Source organism: Chondrus crispus, genomic scaffold (genome assembly GCF_000350225.1).
Source record: "Chondrus crispus Stackhouse genomic scaffold, scaffold_238, whole genome shotgun sequence".
Lineage (NCBI taxonomy): Eukaryota > Rhodophyta > Florideophyceae > Gigartinales > Gigartinaceae > Chondrus > Chondrus crispus.
Window position 1 is genome coordinate 21,462 of NW_005179114.1, and position 17,991 is coordinate 39,452.

General features: G+C 49.3%; 6 protein-coding genes; 3 read left to right on the plus strand and 3 right to left on the minus strand.

Moving 5' to 3' along the window:
• Positions 1-16: 16 nt before the first annotated feature.
• CHC_T00004579001 (hypothetical protein) lies at positions 17-1,256 on the minus strand. XM_005715915.1 is given in 2 exon segments: positions 17-185; positions 186-1,256. 1 exon segment carries the CDS (start codon positions 1,254-1,256, stop codon positions 186-188), a length of 1,071 nt encoding a protein of 356 aa, XP_005715972.1. The 3' UTR covers positions 17-185.
• Positions 1,257-3,406: 2,150 nt separating this feature from the next.
• Positions 3,407-4,367, plus strand: CHC_T00004580001 (hypothetical protein). XM_005715916.1 is given in 2 exon segments: positions 3,407-4,006; positions 4,007-4,367. 1 exon segment carries the CDS (start codon positions 3,407-3,409, stop codon positions 4,004-4,006), a length of 600 nt encoding a protein of 199 aa, XP_005715973.1. The 3' UTR covers positions 4,007-4,367.
• An 881-nt stretch (positions 4,368-5,248) lies between these two features.
• On the plus strand, positions 5,249-7,737 carry CHC_T00004581001 (hypothetical protein). XM_005715917.1 is given in 2 exon segments: positions 5,249-7,609; positions 7,610-7,737. 1 exon segment carries the CDS (start codon positions 5,249-5,251, stop codon positions 7,607-7,609), a length of 2,361 nt encoding a protein of 786 aa, XP_005715974.1. The 3' UTR covers positions 7,610-7,737.
• A 313-nt stretch (positions 7,738-8,050) lies between these two features.
• Positions 8,051-9,359, plus strand: CHC_T00008858001 (probable 4-nitrophenyl phosphatase). XM_005715918.1 is given in 3 exon segments: positions 8,051-8,281; positions 8,282-9,325; positions 9,326-9,359. 1 exon segment carries the CDS (start codon positions 8,282-8,284, stop codon positions 9,323-9,325), a length of 1,044 nt encoding a protein of 347 aa, XP_005715975.1. The 5' UTR covers positions 8,051-8,281; the 3' UTR covers positions 9,326-9,359.
• Position 9,360: 1 nt separating this feature from the next.
• CHC_T00004582001 (hypothetical protein) lies at positions 9,361-11,836 on the minus strand. The gene is made up of 3 exons (XM_005715919.1): positions 11,792-11,836; positions 9,501-11,595; positions 9,361-9,428 (listed from the first exon to the last, which is right to left on the minus strand). The coding sequence occupies exons 1-3, from the start codon at positions 11,834-11,836 to the stop codon at positions 9,361-9,363; spliced, it is 2,208 nt and encodes a 735-aa protein (XP_005715976.1).
• A 1,024-nt stretch (positions 11,837-12,860) lies between these two features.
• CHC_T00004583001 (hypothetical protein) lies at positions 12,861-15,002 on the minus strand. XM_005715920.1 is given in 2 exon segments: positions 12,861-13,400; positions 13,401-15,002. The coding sequence occupies 1 exon segment, from the start codon at positions 15,000-15,002 to the stop codon at positions 13,401-13,403; it is 1,602 nt and encodes a 533-aa protein (XP_005715977.1). The 3' UTR covers positions 12,861-13,400.
• Positions 15,003-17,991: the final 2,989 nt, after the last annotated feature.

Below are 17,991 nucleotides of genomic sequence, written 5' to 3' on the forward strand. Positions count from 1 at the left end.
CTCCCGTCCAAATAAAGGCAATTTTCTTCGAATACGCACTGCATTCGCATATTTATCATAACTTCTTATGCGTCCCACATTGAGCCAGTGAGAAGGGTACTGTACAAACTGATGAGAGTAAATTGTCTTCAAGGATTGCGCCTAGTCAGAATATTCCAATACATTCGTTCATAAGATATTGCGCACTATACAAGGTCAATCTTGCGTCTTGTGTACCAAACTAGGTCAGCGATATCCACCTCAGGACGAGAAATGTTAGGCATGGAATGCCCTTCGTTTGAGGTCCATGCCACCGGACGCGGAACTACCGTGTACGGTCTTTCCGCGCTTCGTCGTTCAATGCGATTTGGAAACCCATACCGTCCCTCGACATGACCAGAGCCAATAAGCGCAACCATTCTCGTGCCTGGGCGGTCTTTGAGCGACATCGCGACAGATTGGCTCATCCATTCTTCCCAAAGCACTTGAGCCTCGTAGTATCGATCAAGAAGAGCCTGATCTGGGTTTGCACCGATGTGGGAGCTATCAACGCCTATTAGTTGCATGAAATGACGGTAATGTTCCTTGTTTCCAACATCCATGTTATCAGGTAAGAACTGCTTCAAGCCTTCTGGTAGGCCTTCCAAGCCGTAATTGCTCACCTGCTTCACAAATTGAACTGGGAGGTTGAGCCCTACCATCGGAATCTGATTGTCTCTGCAATACTCAAAAATTGGCGTGTACAGCTTCGGGTCGAAGCCCCAAGTCTCTGCCCATCTTGTTTTCTGCAGGAGCTCACCCGTTGATATTTTCCCCTCTATAAAGGCGTCTAGATACATGTTGTGCATTCTATAGAATTGCTCGAACCCAACCGTGAGCGGCATGGCATCCGGAAGGCGAGCGGCACCATCGATGACTGCAAGCTGGGCCGCATGCGTACAGACGTTGTCGTGAATTTCGCCTGCTACGATGCAGCGATTGAAAGATAGTCCAACGTCTCGTCTTAGAAGCGCTGCCAGGGCCGAAGCGGGAACGAAAGACCCACTGCGCGAATCATACAATCGATCCCACGGGCTTCGCGGGCGAGTCTCTGCTGCCAAGGCCCGCTCGGAGGCGGTTGCTAGAGAGGCTAGTGGGGCGACTGCAAAGGCCTGAAGCAGTTCCCGTCGCGTCGGAGATACTGGTCCGTCGGCAGCACACACAGTGTTGTTTCGTCGGTGAAAGGGTCTCCGCTTTCTCAACGGCCGAAGAGCTGGAGAGACAAATCCGACTGCCATGGTTTCTTCAATTGCTCACAGTTCAGCAGATGCTAGCCCTGCCGGTACGATGTGGGGCAAACGAATATTGGTGTTGGGTCGAAAGCGGTGGGGCGGTTGAGCGATGGTGGCGGGTTTTGTAGAAAGAGTGACTTGCATTGCGAAGGATTTGTACCAATGCCCGTTCCCCGGCGTTTTCAGCCAGTGATTTGGTGTACCTTTTTGCAAATATCCAATCAGCCCTTTCCACATGTGACAAATGGATCCATATTGCTCCTAAACCGACGCCATTTGTGCCACCTTCAATGAAAATAACGTTTTAGGCCCCTGGAAGCTTTGATGTTACCCTTGGGTACTGTGCGTGAAGACTCCCTCGTACCAAAATATCTCCGACTTTTCCGCCACCCTCACACGTGGCGTGCCCTACTTCCCTACGAGGTTGAAACGGCGTTTTGCTGCCTCTTTTCGTGCGGGGACAAGAAGGGAGGCGGGTGACTGGAGCACGACAACGGCCGGCTTCGATGCATCCGAGTGAAAAACACTGAGTCAACGTTGGCGACCGAAACCCAGTCAATGCATTCCGTGATGCGAAAATACTGAAAAGGCCACGTGGTTTTCAACGTGAGTTCGCAGTTGTCTCAATCCATCGGCACTACATTTGGAACCGCCAACTCCCGTCTCTCCCAGCGTCTTAGCTACGCCATATGGCCCAGAATTTGCATCTGCGGCCCTCGCCCGTGTGCCTCATCACGGCTCGGCCCTATCATGCCCCACCCAAGTGTGAGTCCTTGACGCCCGTCCTGTGATTTAGCATCGGCCCCCTTGAAAGCTAGATACATAAACACACAATGTCGCAATCGTTGAGAGGACAAACAGTTCCACCCCTTTGTGATCCAGGTTGGGTCCTACTCGCGCCCGGGGCAGGCGCGCCTTGAGTTTCTGTTCATAACCAAGTCAAAAGCCCCACGCGAGCACCTGCTACCGGAAGCTATTCTAGGGAGACTGCAGTTGATGCCACATGTGGCCGTCACACTACCGTGTTCGTACTAAAGAGCCAAAACAGATTCTGCCCTGCTCGGTATCTGCAGATTGCGCGACTGTGTAGACATCGAAGACCATGACTCCTGTGCATACGGTTTGTAGTCCCTTGACATGACGTGCCGCATCCTTGCACATTCGTAATGATTGTCGTCACAGTAGCTAATATTAATATAATAACAATAATAATAACCAGTCAATCTTATTATGGAGGAACCTTTCTCGAATGACGCACGCAGTCGCATTCTTGAGTGTCCAATTCGTGCTTTTGCCTGTGTCGCAGTCCTGGCCGTTCCCTAAACTTCACTCTGCCCCCCCTTCCGTTCCTCCGCCCAGAAAACCTTCGTTCCTTTACTTCGCTTTAAGGATTCATTCGGAAGAAAAAAGCTGTATCAAGTTGTTTAGAGCGCTGTTTAGAGCGCATATAAGTTTTGGGACATACCGATTAAGTCTGTGACGTGGATATCGTTTATTTTGATTATTTAGACGAAGTTTTTGTGAAGTCTCAATTCGCGTTACTGCATGCTTCTATTCAGTGCAAGAATATGCGCTAGTTTTTGGTCCGCATTTTTGTAGCAGTGCTCAAAGTGTTCCAGAGCCCGGGTTGCACTGTACAGTGCTGTAGTCGAGCACAGCCCAACACTGGGCCGGTCTTAACAGAGCACGTTCTTGCCTGATTATCCATCATCGTTCCTGTGCATGTATCTGCCTGCGACAAAGCTTACTGCATGGTTACGTCTGCGACGTACTCCGGTTGACATATGCGTTCCCGGTTTCTGATGTAAAGAGTTCGCCGTAACTGAAAACCATTATTCGTCGCATTCCTTTACTCACCCTGCACTATGATGGATCCATGTAGCGCTCGCATCGCTTTTCAGTCTTCGCTCTCGGCGATTCCTTCAAGATCTCTTGGTCAACAATCCACCTCATCAACTTCTACAAGAAGTCTCAAGGTCACCCTCTTTTCTGCTCGTCGAGCTCTTAAAGGAGCTCCGGTCAATTCGGCGTTTAGAAGACGAGAAGCAACGAATGTGCGTCCGGTTTGTTGCGCCACAATCTCCGGGCATGTCAAATCCGCAGAGGAATTCGATGCGCGTATAGCGGGGTCTTCCCTTGCATTATGCTTCGTGGGAATGTCAAACTGCGGCAAATCGCATTGGTCATTACAACTGGGACGAAACCGCGATTTTCACATTGTCTCTGTGGATGAAGAGATCGAGCGCGCAATCAAGCCGGAACTGACAGCATTAGGCCACTCTGGGATTGAGGGTCTGGCGGAATGGATGGGATTCCCTTCGGATAACCGCTTCGAAGCCAACCAAGCCCGCTACCTTGGATACGAAGAAAGCATTACGTCTGCGGCAAGTCCTGTGACTGGGAGGAACACGGTCCTTGACACGACGGGGAGCGTCATCTATTTGAGCGAAGCAACCTTGGACCGCATTCGAAACGATTACCTTATCGTACACCTTGAGGCTAGTGATGACATGCTGGAAGTCATGACCAACAGCTACTTCGAAACGCCAAAGCCAGTGGTATGGGGTGACGCTTACAGACCGGTTGGGGGTGAAACCCCAAACGAGTCGCTGCGGAGGTGCTATCCGAATTTGCTTAGAGAGAGACGGAAGAAGTACGCTTCTATCAGTGATGTGACTATTCCTGCTTCAGTTTCTTTGTCGCGCGACCTGGGGCTGGACAAATTTCTAGAGCTAGTCAAGAGTAAAATCGCTTGACGGAATCTGGACGTTGCACTGCACATCAATTCTGCTCCTTTGTGAAGACATAAAAACCGTCCATCAAGGAGCGATGTGGATGCTGATCGCCCTTCTCATATCTTGGCGTTTCGGGTAAAGTTTTGCAAAGAGACTTTCACGCCCCATCCAACTGTAAGCACTCTTCATCTACATGAAAATCGTTTCCGCACATGTGCGACCGTGGGTCGGTGAAAGACTTGTTTCGGTTGGGAAAATCGTTTTGAACATGATGGACAAAAGGAAGTCTAACGTTGAGTGCCCGGACGAAAGTATAGTTCAGGACGGACGTCTTAAATTTGAAGCTAGAACTCAGAAAGTAAACTGAAAGAGGGAAAAGAAAGGCGTAGGAATGGAGGCGAAAAGGCTAGCCTGCGAAGGACTGAGTCGATGAATCTACTTCATTCTTGTGCCACTCGGCCGCGACATGTACAGCTCCACATCGGCATTTTGTCGTATCATACAGCAGAATCCCTAAAACTTCAAGATCAACAAATGTGGCTGCCGACATGTAGGCCTGATGCTACCCTTTCAAACTAGCTGGGGTGTCAACAGGTATTATCACCTGTTGATGTCAACAGGTGATAATAACTGGGGTGTCAACACCCCAGTTAGTTTGTTGATGTCAACAACCGACTGCAGTACGACCACCTGTTGACAACCCTTGCTCACCATAATTCGTATTGGAACGTTATTACTAAAAATTAATCACATAAATTAATCTTGTGAGGTTTTTTAATCAAGTAGATGGCGCCGGCGTAACGTCAGCGCAGTGTAGCAATGAGGGCAACTGCGCTTGCCTTGAGAATATTCCGACGACACAAAGTGTCCCATTTCACGCCGGCGGCTCCTCACCGGGCTTGTTCCGGAGCACTCGGTAACGCTTGTAATAAAGACGCTTGCATGCTTCTCTAATTCCTTGACATATTACGAATTCATATGCCATGACAGGCAGGCGCGGCCTTTCTTTGAAGGAGCGAAAAGCTGTATCAGCTTTGACAGATGCATTGCGCACGGGAAGGTTTGTTTTATCTGCGCAGCATTTTCAAGTGTCGTTGCCCCGTCTCTTCATCCAATAATGACCACCTGACCATATTGTATCGTCCTCATGTTGACAGCTTGCGCCGCACAGACTTGCACGGGGCTACAGAGTTGCTATCAAGGACACTCCCAGATGCTTCCCGCCTCAATCAACATGCACTTCGTTTCCTTGCCAAGAACGCAATGAAACAAGCTTGCAAGGCAGTACCGCCGTCACCTGAGGAGGGCTTGAATGGTAGTGACGATTTACGGGAAGGGGGACCTAGGCCAGCCGAACTTGGACAGACCCCCAAGTCAGGTTTCCAAGCTGCCAATTCAAACGACTTGCTTCCGTCTGTTCGTCCGAGAACCCCGCAGAATCCTGCTTCAGCCGTGCGGAAGCGTCGTCGCTTGGCGAGAATGGCAAGCGGAGACGGTATAGACGCCCCAGCCCAATCGTTTCTGGTACCTAGGCCAGCTGAGCGTCTGGATGACGTCGGCGGGATCTCAAGTATTCTTGAGAATATCTGCGAGCTGATAGAGTGGCCCCTGATTCATAGCAATGTATATGAACATTTGGGTGTCGACCCACCGAGAGGGATTCTTCTTCATGGACCGCCAGGATGTGGGAAGACACTGTTGGCACACGCCATTGCTGGTGACTTTGGAGTGTCCTTTCTTAAGGTTTCAGGCCCGGAAATTGTCTCCGGCATGTCTGGAGAGAGTGAGCGCAAGCTGCGCAATATCTTTTCCGAGGCTGTTCGTCTTTCTCCAAGCATCATTTTTGTTGACGAAGTCGACGCCATTGCGTCGCGAAGGGAAGGAGCAAGTAAGGAAATGGAGAGGAGAATCGTCTCACAGCTGCTCACATGTATAGACAACCTGGCCACGCGCTCAGCAATGCGCAAACCTGCGGGGCCTGAAAACAGAGAACCTGATTCCCGCAGCACTGACGGTAACGACCGGGATCAACGCCTTGATGCGACAGAACATACAGAAGATGTGTCTGCAGACGACGCCATTGATTCATCTTCTGAGAAGTGTCCACCAGTGATTGTTATTGCTGCTACAAACCGACCTGAATCTCTTGAGCCTGCGCTTCGAAGGGCTGGGCGTTTTGATAGAGAAATCGAACTTGGGGCACCAGATGAGGAAGCACGGGTAGCGATTTTGTCCAAACTATGCCGGCACTTGAAGCTTGGCGCCGATTTCGACGCTGCACTTTTAGCAAAGAAAAGTGCAGGATACGTTGGTGCGGATTTGCATCTCTTAGCGAAGGAGGCAGGCCTAGCATGCATCAGGCGAATTGCGCAGAAGCGTCGCTTGGGACACGAACATCGAGATGTATCAATAGGCGAAGACAAAAAAGGGATGCTGGAAACTGCTTTTAGCAACGGGAATCTCGTTGATGAAGAAGAAGAGATGCTCCTCCAGCAAAGGAACGAGACTGTGGATGAACAAATGAACGACGTCTCTTCTCGAACTAGTGAGGAACCTTGCACCAGAAATGCAGCCGCTGCGGCGGCAATTCTGGAAAGAGTACAGCGTCAGGAGCAGGAGCTTTTTGGGAAGCGCAAATTCACCTCGAGTGATCTTGAAGGGTGCGCAATAGAAATGTGTGATTTCGCGAAGGCTCTGAACACAATTCAACCCTCAGCTCTGCGTGAAGGGTTTGCCACTCGACCAGATGTATCTTGGGACAACGTGGGCTCTCTCGAAGCGGTTAGGGAAGAAATGATGATGGCCGTTGTTGAGCCAATCCGACGACCTGAAATGTTCACAAGTCTGGGTCTGAACGCACCTTCTGGAGTACTTCTGTACGGACCTCCAGGTTGTGGAAAAACGCTCTTGGCACGTGCAGTGGCGGCAGAGAGCGGAGCGAACTTCATCTCTGTCAAGGGGCCCGAGTTGCTGAGCAAATACGTGGGGGACAGTGAACTTGCAGTACGCAAGGTGTTTGCTAGAGCTCGATCAAGTTCCCCTTGCGTTATATTTTTCGATGAGTTGGACGCACTCGCACCGCGGCGCGGTGGTAAAGGAGGGGAGTCAGGGGCATCTGAACGGGTTGTTAACATGCTACTTACGGAGATGGACGGCTTCTCAGAACGGAAGCAAGTGTTTCTGGTTGCGGCTACAAATCGCCCGGACATTATCGACCCGGCTATGCTGCGGCCTGGACGTCTAGACAAGCTAGTATACGTGCCCTTGCCAGACCAGAGGGGACGGGCAAGTATACTGAAAACTTTAATAAGAAATGTGAAGATAGCGGAGGACGTAGACACGGAGGCAGTTTCTGCCAGCCCGAAATGTGAAGGGTTCTCCGGCGCTGATTTGCAGTCCGTAATTCGAACGGCAGGGGAACGAGCATTGCGGGAACGTTTGAAAGATGAAGAGATTGATGGGATAGGAACGGGACTGTTCATAAGAAGGAAACATTTCGACCAAGCCCTAGAGCTTGTGCTTCCTTCAGTTTCACCGAGGGATGCTAAGTTGTACCGAAATATGGAAAACTGGCTCCGGAAAACGAGAGGGCATCTATCGAAAGAAGGGGACCAACAACCATGAATTGCAAAGTTCAGGAGATGTTATTATCGTGTAGGTCGAGAAAGAAGCACTGCATTGCGCATTTCAGCGATTCATGGTCGAAGGACGGCGTAAACCTCTTGCCTACGTGAAGAGCAGCTCTAACAAAAGAGGTCTATTTCGTACAAAGCAGTTCATCTATGGCATGCAGTCTCAACATAACAGGTCATGCGAAGAGCTCCAAGAGGAGATCAAGGGAGCGCATTGCATCTCCGACTATGAATTCTGATCATTGCTGTGACAATTTTTTGATGGTATTTCTGCAAGTAATATTGGAAATCAGAGGGGGAAGAGGCGCTCGGTGGCAGAGCTGCCGCCAATAAAATCAACTGAACGCTCCAAATTTGCAGCTGTCCAGTACGGAACCGGCATTGAAGTAGTTGGCATTTTTCAATTGGGCATGAGGGCAACTCATTGGGAGCAATGTGGACCAGAAACGAGCAACGCCTGCTATCCACTCAATGCATTGCTTTTCCGTTCGAAGAAAAATCCCGCTGCATTCTAACTTCTTTCATTTTTCTCCATTGGTTAAAGACCCCGTGGCCCATCGACGTCCGCCGGCTCAAGTTTTCGCTCTCAGGCTTTCAAGTCTCAGGCTTTCAAGCTGCCATTCCAGACTGCAAGTTCCAAACAGCACACCCCGTCCTACTCACCATGGCCTTCGTCCCTCTCATCACCCCTTCCCGCTCCTTCGTCCCCGCCCGCATCCCGCAGCTCTCCCCGCGTCTGCCACAGGCTGTTCCCGTTGTTTCCCGGGGGCGCATGTCTCCTTCACTTCCCAAGATGACGGCAGTGGCGCAGCCGTCTACCGCCGCATCCAAACTCACAGATGCCGCTGAACTCATTAGCCGAACAAACGTCTTTATTTTTGATTGCGATGGTGTTATCTGGCGTGGAGACTCCCTCATAGACGGCATCCCGCAAACTATTGAGTATCTGAGGTCCATTGGCAAGCGCGTCTTCTTCGTTACGAACAACTCCACCAAGAGCCGAGCTGGATACTTGAAGAAGTTTACCAAGCTCGGTCTTGATGCTCAAGCAGAGGAGATTTTCTCCTCCAGCTTTGCCGCAGCGGCGTACTTGGAGCAAACCAACTTCAAAGAAACAGGCAAAAAAGTGTATATTATCGGAGAGATTGGCATTCCGCAGGAGCTCGATCTCATTGACGTGCCTTACATTGGCGGTCCAGATGACTCGGCAAAGCAGCCCAACATGGATCCCGGTGGGCGATTGGAGCATGATCCTGATGTTGGTGCTGTTATTGTAGGGTTTGACCGCTTCATCAACTACTATAAGATTCAATATGCTCAGCTCTGCATCAACGAGAACCCAGGCTGCAAATTCATCGCCACAAATCTCGATGCTGTCACGCATCTCACTGATGCTCAGGAGTGGGCTGGCAATGGTGCCATGGTCGGCGCAATTAGGGGCTGTACTGGCCAGGAACCCATCCTCGTCGGGAAGCCTTCTCCGCTCATGATTGACTACATTGTTAGCAAATACGATATCGAAAGGTCTGAAATATGCATGGTCGGGGATAGGCTTGACACCGATATCCTGTTTGGAAAGGATAATGGCCTTTCCAGTGTGCTGGCCCTCTCAGGTGTTACCACGGAAGCCAGGCTAAAGGATCCGACCAACGACATCCAACCTGATAGCTACGTAGACAGCATTGCCGATTTTCTCCCTAGGCAATAAATTTACGGTAAGCTATACTGTATTTAAACCAGTACTTACGATATTGAACAGTGCAGACGGTTGTTCTTGCTGTGAGTAGCGCCAAAGAAAATCTTCCCCACAGCTGCCCGGTATCACCGTACCACTAGTTGATAGAAAAGCAATCAATTATCACTTCCTTAAAGTCAAGGCCCACTTTCCGATGTTGATACTGGTGCATATTTCACTGGTTGAGGCCTCCTTCGCATATAAACCCAGACCGCAATCCCTCCAACAACAGCAAGGAACAAGAGTGTCCCCATGATGGACCCAGCTGTTTGTAAAAATCCTGAATGATGCTTCACGGAGGGAGCAAGACAATGCTTAAGGAATCCAAATTCCACGTTCTTGTACTTGAGAGTGGGAAGCGTCACCAAAACTAGAGACTCTCCGACTTTCTTGCAGGCAAAACGAAGTTTCAAAGACTTTGTTTGGCGTCTCGGTACGACACCCCCACTTGCGGAGAGATATGAACTCGAGCCTGTAAAGGGAACATCCACATGAGTAGAGACGACGTCCGGATTTGACATTGTCGTGGCGATAGTCTGTATGTGAATATCGGAAATGTCATCACTATTTGTGATATAAAACCGCACAGAACTCATGCTGCCTTCAATTTCCTCGACCTTCCCGTACGATTCTTCAACAGACGTAGTCTCCGTGACGTTGTATTTTGCGCTGAGTTCTCCGTCTTGCATGACCTCAAAAGAGTTTGAGCCTGACGTTCCAATCAGAAGAGCCTCGGAAGTAGTTCCTCCACACGTCTTTCTCCACGAAGCAGTAACGTTATCCCACGGCGGAATCCCCAGTGTGAATGTAATCTTTGCCTTGGCACTTGTCTCAATACATTCATAGTGCGCGGAAAATCTTGTCGGGCCATCGCTGTTCAACGTCCCCGCCTTGATCGTATCGCGCAACGAAACACTTATCAGGGAGGAATCTGATTCAATGTAGGGGTCTAGAAAATCTAATTGCCACGCTGGAGGTGTCAATTCAGCAGACAAAGCGGTGCTTAGCTGAAGCGGACCCACCTCTAAAGTGTTCTGCTCTTCAGTGCCGTATGTACCGTCCGCATTGAACAATGTAACCTTGTCATCGCTTCCCAAAAATCCAAGGTCCAGATGCATGTTTTTCCCGTGTCCGCAAACTTTGATCCATGTAAAATCCACACTATGCTCTTTCGTGACCTGGATGTGGAGGGAAACGAAAGACTTTTCCACTCCGCCAGGCTTGCACATATACTTCACCGTGAAACTGCCAATACCGCTAGACGGTTCGTTACGCTCATCCTGTACTACAGGACTCACGCCCATCTCTGTATCAACCGCAATGACTGGTTTGGATATCGTATAATCACTTTCGTCGAGCTCATATGTATACTGAAATGAGATGCGATCCGCGTACGGGCCGTCATTGTACCAGGCTCCGTCATCAACATCTCCAGGAAGATTAGAAACATCCGATGACATGGGGTTACTCTCAAAAGCGCCAATGAGGCTACCATTTTGGAAGATGGGAACCATTTTGAAGCCTGCATCGTCGTCATCAATCTCAACCATTTGGTTAAGAGTGAACGCGTGAAAGGCCTCGGTTAAATTGCCTGCAGGAATCGTATGGCCAGCATCAACATCAGCGTCTGACTCCGTGCTCTCACCATCCTTTGTGGTCGGCTGATCCTCTTTTGAGTCTTCCGTGGTTCCGTCACCAGTCTCTGTGTCCGTGGAAGCATCTTCGCCGCCTCTGGTATCAGCTGTGTCAGCTTCTTCGCTACCACTCGTTGAAGAACCCTCTACCAGCGGTCCCGAGTCTGTGGTTGCATTTTCCTCCGAGGCCCCCGAAGAGTCCGAGTCAGCCGAAGCCGAGTCTGCAGCGTTCGAATCCGCACCATCTACTGGATTCTCACTGCCACCCTCGGCCTGTTCGCTATCGTCCGTGGCATCGTCGTCCTTCTCGTCGCCGGTGGTGTCCTTAGATTCCGGAGCGGGCTCTGGATCGCCAAGAGGCATGCCGAGCGGAGCGGGGTCCTCGTCGCCCTGTCTTTCCACCCTGCTTATGAGGGAGGCACCCTCGAAGCCGGGAACAACCGAGTCAGATCTGCTTTGAGAAAGCTCATGCAATGGAACAAAAGCAGGATGAGCAACTGCGATCAAAAGGGTGACGAGGACGAAGAAAGAAAGAGGCGTCATACTGGAAGGGAGAGGGGTGCGCTGAGATAGGCGAGCGACAGGCGGGGGGGGAGCTCGCAGCCAGGCCTGATCTCGGGATCGTCAAGGAGACCCCACGAGAGAGCAACGTGCGCACAAGGCGGGGCCAAGAATTACGTAGTCTGACCGGATAGTAGGGTTGACAAACGGCTAAGCCGATGTATGGTAAAAAAAGTCGATGTTGGCAGTCGTGCAATTCGTGGCTTGATCCATTTCGTTGTCTACCTCAAAAGCTGCGCAATACAGACCTCCTACATGTTCTGCCCGCCTTTCGAAACAGCCACACCATGTTGAAAACTATTGAATTCAAATTATTTTGGCTTCGATTTACCTTCCCATGCAGCAGCAGCTGCTGACACTCAACTGGTCCTCTCTACTCCATCCCTCGCGAGACCCAACGGTCCACATTACATCATGCATACTGTAGTGTTATTTTCCATTTGCAAAACAATGAGGCTACGTTGAAGATCCACAGTACCCTTACCCAAGGGTACTTTACAAGCATAGTGTGAAAGGCATATTCTGACAGGGTATCGATAGTGCTTTCAGCCTGAACTGAGCAACTCGACCTCGAAAGCCCTGGCAACAAAACAAACACATGTGTGAAAAGAATTAAGCTTTGTCATCACGCCTGCAGAATGGATTGGCTTTGCTTTGCCCTAACCATTTCGCAGTCCCGTAATGGAACAGAATCTACGAACGCCTGTTCAAATGCACGTGTTTGTCCGAGATTTAACGACAGCGATGGCGCAAAACACTGGAAAGAAACACAGAAAAAATATTAAAAGATAGGTCTACTAGTAATTTACTTGTGGGTCTAAAACTGAACCATTTCAACCCCGTTTGCCACACCGGATGCATACTGGTTTAAACTGAGACGACTCAATCCGATTTTGCCAATGCTCAATTAGTCCTGTCTCCTCGCGCTGTATTTAGACTTTTGTGCTGGCCTCTCTCCTTTATCAGGTAAAAGTAGTGCCTACCTGCGCATACATACATGCGTGCGTTCTGCTTCCGAAAGCCCCAAAACGCGCTACGTCTCTTTGCGCAATGGCTGATGCTAAAGGCGAAACCCTGCAGTTTAATAGGCCGCGTCCGCCACAGACAGTAGGAATAACTTTTAAATATATGTATCGAAGTGCTACCCGCAGCCGTGCCAGAAGCACCTTCGAGAATGAGAAGCTGCTTTCACAAGGTGCGTTAGTACAGTCGCTGGACATCCGTTCAATCGCACGCAGCAAGAGAGGAAGCTTATGAATTGGATATACTCCGAAATGCATATGAATGGCATGTACATCGAAAATATGTATATGAATAGGTTATACGCTGCATAAGCAGCCGTCTTGCTTGCATAAATATATTTCGCGACTTCAGAGTCATTTGTACAAGTCGCGGGTGGGTTTCCCGCACTTCAAAACTACAACCGTGCAAATGTATCTCCTTGCGTCCTTGGCCCGTCAGTTAGCGTTAGTATTTCGTTCCTTCCAAAACCCCATGGGTCTTTTCCTTGCATTCTCCACCCCTGACGCAAGGTGAAACTCGAAACAATGTAATTGTTTCGAGTTTCACCTTCGTCCTTACTCACCATGTATATGAACAGATGCATAAGCAGCCGTCTTGCTTGCATAAATATTTCGCGACTTCAGAGTCACTATGTACAAGTCGTGCGTGGGTTTCCCGCACTTCAAAACTGCAAACGTGCAAATGAATCTCCTTGTGTCCTTGGCCCGTCAGTTAGCGTTAGTATTTCGTTCCTTCCAAACCCCCCATGGGTATTTTCCCTGCATTATCTCCAGCATTGACGCAAAGTGAAACTCGAAACAATTAAATTGTTTCGAGTTTCACCTCCGTCGTTATTCACTATTCAGCTTGAATACGTATACATCCAAAAGAGTGTATGTGACAAACAAGCCATAAACTCCGAAGAGAATGTAGCCAAGGAGAGGTCGCAGCTTCCACCGCAGAACTACTAGAACGACCAATAGTAGAACGATGATAGCGAAGAGAATCAAAATTGGGACCACAACTGTGGTGATTGGATCAGTGGGGATCGTAATAGTCTTTTTGGCGAGCCCGCCGATAAACCAAGGAAAACCGAGACCGAGAAGGATGTCGAAAACGTTGCTGCCAATGGCGTTGCTCACTGCCATGTCTCCAGATCCGCCGCGAGCAACTGAAATCGAAGCTAGGGCATCAGGTACACTCGTTCCCGCCGCTAGCACGGTTAGGCCCATCGCTGAGGCAGGAATGCCAATGAGACAACCAGAAAAACGCGCTGCCTCAACCATGACATAACTGATAACACTAATCCAAATAATTGACAGAATAAATGTTGCCCACCAGTATTTTGCCTTTTTCTCCACTGAGCAGTCCACGATTGTGATGGAGAACAGTAGCCTCCAGAAGAAAGTCAGTGGGAAGAAAATCCAACCCACAACGCTGCTTGGCAAATCGACACCAAGAATAGCGCGGGAGGAGCTCTTTTCCTCAGTGGCTGTGTCTTCGAGATCCTGCGAAGAAGAATGAGAAGCCATCCGGATTGTGGCAATGACACCGAACTGTGCTGCGCGGAATTTGCTACGAGGAGTGAGGTCACTGTATCTCGTTTTCGTGGGTGTAGGGTCTGGGACAACAGACGGCGTCCAGACTTGTTCCGAATCTCCGGGCGAATTATCGCCTTTCTCAAGGTCTGGTTCCTGTGCACTTTTCCCAAATTTGAGGTTCTTTGCCCATTTCATGTACGGCTTGTTACCAAACGCCATAAACAAGACATACAAAACGTAACCAAAGACGAGAATCAAACCTTCATACCACTTAATCTCACCCCTTGACGAACCGAGAACAAAAGTTAAAAGCAAGACAATACTCATCATATAAAACGCAGAGTCGCGAGCAAGCGGCCGCCAGTCAAGGCTTAGCACTGAACCAGCGAGAGCCGCGCTGAGGCCAATAATGACGAGAACATTGAAAACGGCACTTCCAACAATAGTGCCGATACCAACTTCGTCTTCAGTAACGAAGACACTGAGCATGGAAGCAAAGAATTCCGGTGTACTAGACCCCGCTGCCATAAAAGTAGCCCCTGCGACATCCTCGCTAAGGTCAAGACGTTCGCAAATCCGCTCGAGAGCAGCCACAAAGTAGTCATCCGTGACGATAGCAAGGCCTACGAATGCTACGATGATTCCAGGGATGAGGAAAAATAAGGCATATTCACTGCCAAAGACGCCTTTGTCAGGGTCGCACAAATCGCCGTACGAATTACTGTTGCGTGCGGCGACAATACCAAGTAGCGAGTTTTCAGTTGAAAGGGAGTCATTCGGGGAATCCGTACCTGAAAACCAGACGGCGCAAAAACCAAGACCGATAAGAAAGCAAAGGGATGCATAAGGGACGGAGTCCTGCCTCCGAGGCTTGCCAAATGTGCCCCTTCTTCTCAGTATTGCGGAACGCATGATAAGATGCGATGAAAGAGTAGAGCACGGAAATGCGCAGAAATACGGTCGGATGTTGCAGCTGACGTTTATAAACGTCAGCTAAAACACTCGCCAAGGCTTTATACTATTCCGAACTCGGCGAGTTCGGAATCTTCAATCGGGGGCCTGTTCACAACGTAACGGCTGCTGACGGGAGATGTATCATACCCCCATGACTTGGAATTTTGACACGCACGCTAAATTTAAGCACACCACTCAAAAAAAAACGGCTTTATTACACGCTAGACGGATTTATAACTGACATAAATCACAATGTTACTCAAAAGGGCTGGCTTATTAAGCCAACAATTTTACACGAACCCACTGTAGTTACAATTACAATGGCTGACAGTCCCGGTAGCAGCCACGCAGGCTCCAGTTCAAAAGGCCCAGCGTGTCACTGAAAGTCGCGAGGCCGCGGCCGGGGTACGAGAGGTCAAACTCTCGGGAGGGACGTCTGGCCGGAGTGGGAGTGGGCGTCTGGAAATGGAGGCGAAAAGGGGAATGAGGCGGAGCGAGCAGACGCGGAAAAGGGAAAGACGAAAGTAGCCTTTTCACTTTTACTGATGTCCCTCTTGACCGGGCGTCTGGCTACAGGACGGCGGGACGGCGCTAAATACAGAGCGGGGAGTGGGCGGCGTCGGCGGGCTTGCAATCGTCCGCCGGCGCAAGTGTGACACGTGTGCCGTCGTGTGTACAGTAGTGCACGAATATTGACACAGCAGGTTCTACACGTCGAGGGAGACTTGAAATACTGTTGCCCTGCAACAAGCGCGGTTTCCGCCAACATGCATCCCCCCTGTGAAGTTGTCAAGTTTTCCGTTACCCCCGTCCCTCCCTTTATCTTTCTATCCCCCTTCTGCCCCAAAGGGGCAGTACCCTCCGACGTCCCTACGGGTGCAGGTGTACACGTATACACATGTACACGTACGCGTAATGACACCCCCCCCTCGCGTTCTGTTGCCGATTGTTCTTAGTGGAAAAAAATGAATCAACTTACTCCTATCTTTGCAGCGCTGGGTGACCCGACGCGTTTCGCGCACAGTGGTAGCAAATAACTTACTTCATCGAGTGAACTGTTTGCACCGTAGCACGTAGCGCTCACATGCGCTGCTTATAACATATCAACAAGTCTGTAAGATGAGCCATAGACACCGACGCCTGACACGACGCATCAACCATTTTGTGCGTCGACAGCTAAAATCTCTAAAACATTTTCAGATGTTTTATGTGCGTCGACACGACCCCGAATCCTGTGCGTCTCAGCAGCGTAGAAGAAAATAGCTACCAAGGGTAGCGCACCAACCACATCTCAGTTCTTGTTGAGTTTGTTACCGTGTTCGATGTTTCTAGTGTCTACTGTAGACGACCGGCAATTTGCCTCATGTGAGGTCACCCTTGACCTCATATGAGGTCAAATGCTCTACAGTAAATTTTAAACAAAATTTAAGATTTTCGCAAGTATACAACAAAAGGAGCACAATTTTTACGAAGTAGAACTTTGAACGACTATAAAGACAACTATAAACGACTAGTTAGTAACTGACAAGCCATCTCAGTGGTCTGCAAGGATCGCTGAGTCTTAGAGGCCGGGGTTCAACTCCTCGCTGAGCACTTTAGTGGTCGAAAAATCCCTTCGGGGATCTCGATGGTTCTTGTTCGTGACCTGCAGCCCAGGACGCTTTATAGCGCCCACTCGAACATGAGATTGAATACGGTGACATCTCATAAAGGGGCATTCCGACACGGCTGCAGGTCTTCCAAGCAAGTCTTTAGACGCAGGATAGAACCATAGGGGGCACAAGGAGTTTTTTATCTCTTTTTGCTCTATTTTATTCAAATGCTGACCCATTTAGTCAGTTTTAATGGCCGAGAACGCTTTAAGCACTAGTAGTACTTACCTTTGTAAGTAAGATCGTGACGTTCGTCGACATGTTTCTTAAAACAGTCACGCCCAGTCTGGTGATGACAAAGGTATACTTCTTTGTCAAATATACCTTGCAGGCTGAGCAAATAAACTTTGACTTTTTTGTACCTTTGCAAATATTGCATCTGGATTGATAAAGAGCACAGGTATCCTCGCCGGATGCGCTTTTCCGCTTGTGAGTGGTTGGAGTTAGGTGAGTACCAATTCCACTACCAAACCTAACATCTTCATCTTCAACAGCACTGTCTGATTCTCGCTGACGTCACGATATACGATCATACTTGTTATCAATCAACTGGTCAGCAAGCTCACAATAAAACTGATTTGGAGACATCTTAGAACCATCTCCTTTTGCACCTGCATACAGTTTCCATGCATCCACAATGCAAATGGCCAATAAAGAAGTGTTGACACGCATAGACCACTCCTTGACTTCGAACTTCTTTTCCAAGCCGAGATCATCCTGACGAGATCTGTTGTGGCGGTCAATCTGAGAGCAAGTTTCATAATACTGCTCGCAGACTGAGGGCATACTGATAGACAATTCCTCTTTTCTTGTCACGCCATGACGTGTACGCCATCTCTCGCGGTAGATTGGAGTTCCTTCGTTGGATGTTCCGACAGAACTAATAAAGTATCTGCGGTCTCGGTCCACCCACATCACTGCCATGAGATGAGGCCCGGCCACTGGCTTCGAAACTAGTGTGACGTGCTCTCCCTTTTCAGCAATCTCCAGATGAGATAGATATTTCATCGGATATTTCTTGGTAGATGTCTTCACCACACCTGTGAATCTAAGACCTTTCTCATAAAGTGATTCAGCCGTGTGGACAGAAGCAAAGTACGAATCCGCGCAGACAACACGATTGGTGTGAAACCATGGCTGTAACAACCTCAAAGTCACTGCCGTTCCGTGTAAGTGGTCACTTTCAAAATCTTTTAAAGAAGTCTCCTCAGCTGAGACGACGTTCTCAATTCTTATTATGATTCCACTTTTTCCACATGCAGCAGTCTTCAACTCACAGCCATTCTCGGGTTTTC

Coding starts and splice junctions, on each gene's coding strand:
- CHC_T00004579001 (XM_005715915.1), bottom strand. CDS start 1,256: ATGGCAGTCGGATTTGTCTCTCCAGCTCTTCGGCCGTTGAGAAAGCGG.
- CHC_T00004580001 (XM_005715916.1), top strand. CDS start 3,407: ATGTCAAACTGCGGCAAATCGCATTGGTCATTACAACTGGGACGAAAC.
- CHC_T00004581001 (XM_005715917.1), top strand. CDS start 5,249: ATGAAACAAGCTTGCAAGGCAGTACCGCCGTCACCTGAGGAGGGCTTG.
- CHC_T00008858001 (XM_005715918.1), top strand. CDS start 8,282: ATGGCCTTCGTCCCTCTCATCACCCCTTCCCGCTCCTTCGTCCCCGCC.
- CHC_T00004582001 (XM_005715919.1), bottom strand. CDS start 11,836: ATGGTGTGGCTGTTTCGAAAGGCGGGCAGAACATGTAGGAGGTCT. Junction 11,596..11,791: donor GCAGAACATGTAGGAGGTCT/GTATTGCGCAGC, acceptor TCCCGAGATCAG/GCCTGGCTGCGAGCTCCCCC. Junction 9,429..9,500: donor ACCAGTATCAACATCGGAAA/GTGGGCCTTGAC, acceptor GATACCGGGCAG/CTGTGGGGAAGATTTTCTTT.
- CHC_T00004583001 (XM_005715920.1), bottom strand. CDS start 15,002: ATGCGTTCCGCAATACTGAGAAGAAGGGGCACATTTGGCAAGCCTCGG.